Below are 7,299 nucleotides of genomic sequence, written 5' to 3'. Positions count from 1 at the left end.
ATCTTCTGTGAGCCTCAGTAGTAGAATCTATTTGCCTTGTAAAAAAAATTACTCTTGTTTTCAGATGGAAGTTGTCTTACAAAAGGGTTGCGACAGGAAGGAAGGAGCCTCTGGGCCTCTTAACCGTCAGAGCCCTTGGAGAATGCCTGGGGAGGTGACCTGCATGGGGGGTGGAACAGGCAGACCTGCCCACACCTCAGAGTAATCCTGGGTCCCCCACTGTGCAGTCAGTCCCTCAGCATGTCCTGCTGGCTCTACCTCCAAATAAATATGAACCCCTCTATTTCTTTTCATTTCTGCCACTACCCTAGTCCAAACCGTTATCTGCTCTCTATTGCCTACTGCAGTAATGAAATTCCCGGCTTCTGCTCTTGTCTTGCTCCAAGACATCCTTTCAACAGGCAGGGTGACCTTTAAAAATGTCACTTTTACTCATCTCCTAAGTTCTCCTTTAAGACTATACTTTCAGGGATCATTTCTATAGTTTGTTACTAAGTTCTCCACTGGCTCCCCGAACTCCTCAGCCCAACCACAAGCCCTACATGCTCTTCATCACTGCTTCCCCTTTCACCCACACCCAGGCACCCTGTTCCTGGGCTTCTGAAGGCCCCACGGCTGTACTTGCTCCTCCCTCTGCCTGGGGAGCTCTTCCCTGAGCTCGCTCCACACTCCGCCCAGCGCTGGCGCCTGACCTGCACGTCTCAGCCCACAGGCCAACTCCTTGAAGAGCTTTTTTCTAAATATACTTGCCCCCATCACACTTTGTTTCATCATCATTTGATTTCCTTCATAACACTTATTACTGCCTGAAATTATTGTTTATATTTACTTACAGAGGTCCCCTCAAGATTACTATTACCTTTTAATTATACTAGGAATACATAACAATGTTGTATTCCTGACCAGTAAAGCAAAAATAGCCTCTTCACTCCTGTCCCCCAATCCTAGATCCCTCACTGGAATGACAGCTCCATCTGTCCTATTGATTCCTAGAATCATGTATGATACATTCAACAAACTGTTATTGAATGAACAGTAAATAAAAGGCCAAGCTCTGGCTCTACTATATATTAGCTTCTCTTTAGGGAGAGCCTTGGAGGGAAGATCAGAGGCCAAGGTCCAGAGAAAGCTATGGCTTTGGGCAAACTATTTCGCTTCTCTGAGGGTTAGTTTGCTCATTTATTTTTTTTAAAAAGAGAAAAGAGCACTTAATACATAGAATTGTGAGCATCAGGTAGTTCCAGGCACACCATATACCCCCTCATGAAGTTTGTAGGCTAGCAAGGATGTACTTGAAATCCTGCTTGTTGATTCCACAGGCTACCAATCTGCTTAGTGTCCCAAGAATGTTCGAGCCATGCTTTCCAAACTGGGCCGGGAAGAGCTGTGTGCTGGCAGAAGTTACCTGAAACCATCTGATGCATCTTCCTGGGCTGTTTGTTTTACTTGGAAGTAATTTCAACATTATATTTTATGTTGAATCAAATAATGCTTTGGGCATCTTCATGAGGAGACTCACTGGAGATCATGTGGTTTGGTTGAACTCCTGTTTTCTAGGTGAGGACACTGGTGCAGAGAGTGGCAGGATCTGGCTTCTCCATCCTGGTAAGGCCCCTCTTGGGCTCACAGAGTGAGCCTCCTGTCATCACACAGGACTCTGGTGTATTTCTCTCAAGATCCCTGACCATAGCTGAAACAGCAGGGGGCTTCTTCTCCTTCCCTCGAAGGAGTGAGGGTGAAGCCCAAAGGCCAAGGCCAGGAATAGAGTTCAAAGCCTTAATTCATACTCTACTAGCTCAACATTGTCCAGACCCTGGACCACCCTGTCTGCCTATCAATTCCCAACCCTCTACCACTTGCCATCTGGACGTAATTACAGTAATTCCTTACCCAACTATAGATATAACCAGCATAGGTGTCTGTTTCTGAGCATAATTGCAGAAGATGTTTACAGACCCACAATCACATCAGAGTAAATGATAGTTTCCTTTTCTCCTATTAATACGCCAATATCAGGAACCTATCAGGGCCAATGAGCAAAATCCCGCAGTAAAAGACCTCACACTCTCTATCTACAAAGCAGGAGTAATCTCAGGTAAAGTGGGGTCCCAGCCAGGATTTCAAAGGACACCAAGAGGCCTGCAGCTGCAGGGGGATGGCTTAACATCTTCTAGGCACCTACTATGTGTCAGGCACTCAGGAGACATCAGCAAATACCTATGACCAACTCTGCAAGCTGGTACTAGTGTCCCACTTTACATGTTTGGAGATTGGTTCTGGGAGGACTGGTGTCTGGGGTCACCCACAGCAGCCTGTGGAGCTGGGCCAGGGTGCTTTCCATCACGCTATGCCACCAGGCCAGACTCTCAGCCGCCCAGGGCTAGCTCTATGCCTTCTTTCTTTATCTCCTCTTTTCACTGCTTCCTCTTTTCATTTAGGGAAGCCATGACCGCTGCCCCCTGCTCCCTCGGATCCCCCTCCCACCTCATCAGTCTCCCCCCACCCCCACCCCCGCCCGCTTCCTGTCTCTGTTGAGTTGTTGGGTGTTATCTCTCCAGAAGGGTGGGGAGTTGGGGTGGGGGGAGGGGGGAGCAGAGGGCAACGGCCTTACCAGGCACCCAGAGTCTCCCACCATCCCTCCCCACCAGGGGCACGGCCAGGAACTTGGCTTTGGGCTGGGCAGAACCTCGGCTTTAACCCTTCGGAACACACAAAGGCTGCCCCATGTGTGCGCGGGTAATTGCTCCTGCTCACACACACAGATGCACAAAGACGTGCAGTGCAGTGCACACCATTCCATCCCCACAAATACATCCCTAATGGCCCGCGCAAAAGGCGTGCATACGTACCCCAACCGGCACAATCGCATGCACACACGCTCACGTCTATCCACCCCAGCGTGTGCACTCACGTACAGACCACATACACCATACACACATGCATCTGGACACGCACCCGTGTGGACCTCTAAATGCACTGCGGCCCTGACACCTCCAGCCGCCCTGCCCTAGTAGCTGACTGGGCGGAGCGCGCACACAGACACACACGCACTCTCCCCGCACTGCTCCACGCCCCTGGCCGCGGCCTGGGTGCTGTGCTACGCGGCGGGCGGTTCGGCGGGCGGTGACCCGGGCGGGGGCGGGGGCGGAGGCGGGGACTGCGGCGGCGGCGGCGGCCTCAGAGAGGAGGAGGCGGAGCAGGGAACCGAGAGCCGGCTGGTCCGCGCTCCTCCTGCCGGCTGGGGATTTTCCAGCCTGGGAGCTTACGCCGTGGACCTCCCTGCGGCCGCCGTGGACCATGGGCGACAAAGGGACGCGGTGAGTGCGGGAGGTGGCCGTGCCCGTTGCGCGTGGGGTTGACCTGGTCGAGGGCACGGGCAGGAGGTCTCGTCCGCGCCCTGGCTCTTCGTTCGCGGTCACCCCAGGACCGCCAACGCCTGGCTCAGCGGCACTGGGCTCTTCTCTGCCCCGAGGTCTCCCGTGCGCTGGCAGGGCCGTGGTGGGGGTACAGAGAGGCGAGGACCCGGCAGCCCTATCTGGCTCATGGCTCCTCGGAGCCGAGACACACTCATGCACACTCACTCGCTGACACCCAGCACTGGCCATCAGACGCAGAGAACCACAGGGGCAGGTTGACACACAATGGCACACACACTCATATGGACACACGGGCACATGCTGGCACACACACAGAGACATTCACAGCCACACGCTTATCACATACAGTGACACTGTCATACACTCAATGGTACATACTTGTCAACACATTCTTTGCTGACAGTAATGTTGGCATACACAGGCAATGCTCCAACACACATCAGGTCTAACACACCTTTATGCCAGCACACACATGTTGGCCTACACTGTACACACAACACATACACTGTCACTTTTGCTCACTGTAACAAACACTTTCCCTGGCATACACGTGTTGTCACCCTTACTGACATGAGTACTTGTGCTGGCACATATCTCACTAACACGATGTTTGCAAGACCCCACCAACACTGACCCCTTTAGACACAAACCAGGCTAATGCCCACATAGATTGGCACCCCATGGTCACAAGCTAATAGACCCTGGGGCTGCTGACACACTCACTCTACTGTCCACATGACAAGAAGTGGAAAGACAGATCACACGGTGGGAGGCCCCCCTGGAATCTGGGAAAATGGTATTGTATCCACTCTATTTCCTTTCCCTCTGACCTCCCTGAGATCTGGCGTGGCCAGCCAGGATCTGTTTTGAGCTGAGGGTAGGGAGAGGGGCTCCCATCTTCTGAGGAGCCTGCCCTGATTCTGAAAGGGAGAGGATATGCCTCTGAAATGGAAAACTGGGACAAAAAAGGGGGAGAGGGCTGGAGCTGGGGCAGGGCGGCCCCTGGGGACAGTCCCTGGTCAGGTGCTCAGCTTGTGCACCCTAGTTTTGCCCCTTCAGTCTGCCCACTTCCTTAAGTTCTAAAAGAGGCTCTCCCTTATCTTCTCTTACCCCTTCTGTAACCTCCTCTTGCATTTTTCATTCTTTCCTCTTTCCTATCCTTTTGCCCCAGTCTTTCCTCCTCTCTTCCCTCCTTTTTTCTCTCCTTGCTTTCAATAATTATTTATTAAGTACCTGCTGCATACTAAGCATAGTACGGAGATCAAAGATTGTGCTGAAAGAGCTAATAGACTAGGGAGAAATGACCCCAGTGGTTGTCATGTTTCGGGACCACTGACAAAGCAATTTCACACCCACTGCTATTTGACACACTCTCAACAGTATGAAAAAGGTCCTTCAGAGATTATTTCCATTTTCCAGGAGAGGAAACTGAGGCTCAGAGGTAACGGGTGCTCCTAAGATTTAGAAACTGCTTCCCAGACATCCTCTTGACAGCTCTTCAAGGTTAATTTTCCTCTTTCTATTCTCCGGGAGAGGAACCAGGGGCCAGACAGGCTACCTGACTTAAGGTCAGGAGGAGTCAGAGGCAGGGCCTAGACTGGAGCCACTTGGTCCCGTTTCTCTGTGACTTACTCTTGGGCACTGCCATGCCCCTGGTGGGCCCTGGGTTCAAGGCCAGGGTGGGGTGCCCTGCTCTGTGTTTGGAGGCCCAGGCTGGTGGGGAGAGCTTCAGAAGATTGTGAGGTGTCTACATGCACCTTGATGGCTCGGGCCCATTGCAGCCGGCTGGCTAGCACTATGACCAGCTCTCTATCCTCAGTAGGAGGATGTGTGACTCTCTTCCACATCCATGTCCCCCAAAGCCGAGATCCTTCAGACCATTGAGGTCAGACTTTTCTCCCTGCAGGAAGTCAGGAGCCCTTGCTCTCCTTCATTCTTCCTGTGCCGCTTCGCCGTCAGGGTGACTCAGTCCCTCTTGGGCCTTGGCTTGCCCTCTATGACTTGGGCAAGAGTGTCATTGGTCCCTTGCTGCCATGGGTTCTCAGCAGAATGAGGACACCGTGAGCAGCCAGGCACCTATTGCAGACCCTATCCTTGGAGACAGGACCTTTTCCGTGAACTCCCCTGCTCTGCCTCTAACTCATGGGGGACCTTGGAGACACTGGGCAATGGCTTCACTTAGTTTTCTCATCTGGACATTGGAATTATTAATACTTAAAATTTTCAGGGTTCTCCTTGTGTTTACTGAATTCACTGGGCAGCATAGAAAGTGCTGTCTGAAGCCTGGAGCCCAGACCTGGCTACCCTTCACCCACGGTAGCCCTGCTACCCTCTCAGTCTTTCCTGTAGGCCCAGTTGGCTTTCCTCTTCCTTCCAGGCAGGTTTCCTGAGTAATTGGGAAGAGAAGGGCAAAATCAATCACAGGTTGTACCTTGCCTTGTTCTATGAGCTATGGGACTCGGCTTTATCTCAGACTTAGATGAGGAAGCGGCAAAAATCCAATATTCTAAGGATCAGAAGTCATCACATCCATCCCTGAGCCTGGATTTGCATCCCCATATGAAAGTGACAATGGGAATTAGTCAAATTAGTCATAAACTGTCAATGCCCTCTAGGAGCTTTGGGGTCAAAAGGGAGAGACAAATACCTGGGCGTCAGACTCAAAATAGGGCAGATAGTATGCTGACTACTCTAACGAGGTGAGCTGTGAGCAATCATACATCTGGTCAACAAATGTTGACTGAATGCCAGGGTTGGGGGTTCACGGTGAATGGCTCCACTCTGTCCCCAAAGGTCTGAGAGCAGAGCAGATGATTATAATACAGGTGACATGTGCTGTGGGAGGCTAAGAGGAGTCCCCAACCCAGTCCTGGCAGGGGGAATGGTGAGGGAAGCTTTCCTGGGAAGGAGTTGGCATTGGGGCTACTGAGTTACATCTAGAAAGATGAGGAGGACAAGGAGGTGGGGGGTTGGGGATGTTGTTCCTGGCCAAGGGTGCAAAGGCTTGGAGGCATGAAACAACACGTACAGCCTGCGGGTTGGGCTGGGGGTGCTGGGTGAGCCTTAAGAGGTAAACACAAGCCAGTTATCAGTAGCCTGGAATGTCAAGCTAAGGAATGAGGGTTTTCCCCTGAATGGAACATGATTCAGAGAGGGGTGGGATGGGAGTAGATTTTCATCTCAGGGGGCCTTTGGCAGTGGCTAGGAGGGTGGACGGGAAAAGCAATCCTAGAAGCAAGGAGACCAGTGAGCAGGCTGAGGAGGGGCCTGAGAGAAGGGAGCTCTCTGTGGAGAGGACAGACCTGTTGCTTAACATGAATAAGCCACTTAGCTTCTGGTTGGGTACCTGATATGTGTCAGGAGCTACACGCTGTGATCTCATTTAGTTCTCCCAATGATCCTATTAAAATAGAGACTGCTGTTCCCATTTCACAGATGAGGAAACAGACCAGGAAAGATTAAGTAATGTGTCCATTGCCATTTAGCCAATGAGCTTCTGAACCCACACCTGTCTGCCCACAAAGTCCCTCTGTTGCTGTATGCTTTCACTCAGAGGAAAGGGACTTGTTTGGTTCACAGTTGGCCTACCCCATCTCCCTGGTGACTCCTTCCTCAAGCTGTGCCTCCCTTCTGATTTCTGCTGTTCCTACTAGCTCAACTGGCAATGTGAGGGATCAGAGTTAGACAACAGGAGAGACTTCCTGAGAAGCAGTGAGATCGAATGGATTTTTCTTTCCTATAGTTGCCTATGAACTCTTATCTTTGGTAGGGGAGGAGGGCGGGCATGATGAGGTCACATAATCGTCAGCTGTCTGTGAGCCTTGGTTGTTGTCTCTCGGTGGTAAAGCTCTGTGTGACACATCTTGGCTAGAACATGGGGAAGTCCTGTGGCTTTGGCCAGAGTCACTTGTGGGGCTGCTGG

The 7,299-nt window shown here is 51.7% G+C and overlaps 1 protein-coding gene across 1 annotated transcript in view; it reads left to right on the top strand.

Annotated features, from left to right (window-relative positions):
* The first annotated feature begins 3,183 nt into the window (after positions 1-3,183).
* ARRB1 (arrestin beta 1) overlaps positions 3,184-7,299 on the top strand; it is a 77,244-nt gene continuing 73,128 nt past the window's right edge. The window contains exon 1 of the mRNA XM_066368705.1: positions 3,184-3,317. Within this exon, the coding sequence (XP_066224802.1) occupies positions 3,298-3,317 (20 nt within the window). The 5' untranslated portion in view covers positions 3,184-3,297. The remainder of the gene's footprint in view (positions 3,318-7,299) is intronic.

Source organism: Saccopteryx leptura, chromosome 1, assembly GCF_036850995.1.
Source record: "Saccopteryx leptura isolate mSacLep1 chromosome 1, mSacLep1_pri_phased_curated, whole genome shotgun sequence".
NCBI lineage: Eukaryota > Metazoa > Chordata > Mammalia > Chiroptera > Emballonuridae > Saccopteryx > Saccopteryx leptura.
Note: the sequence above shows the minus strand (reverse complement) of the source record. Positions and strands in the feature narration are given on the sequence as shown.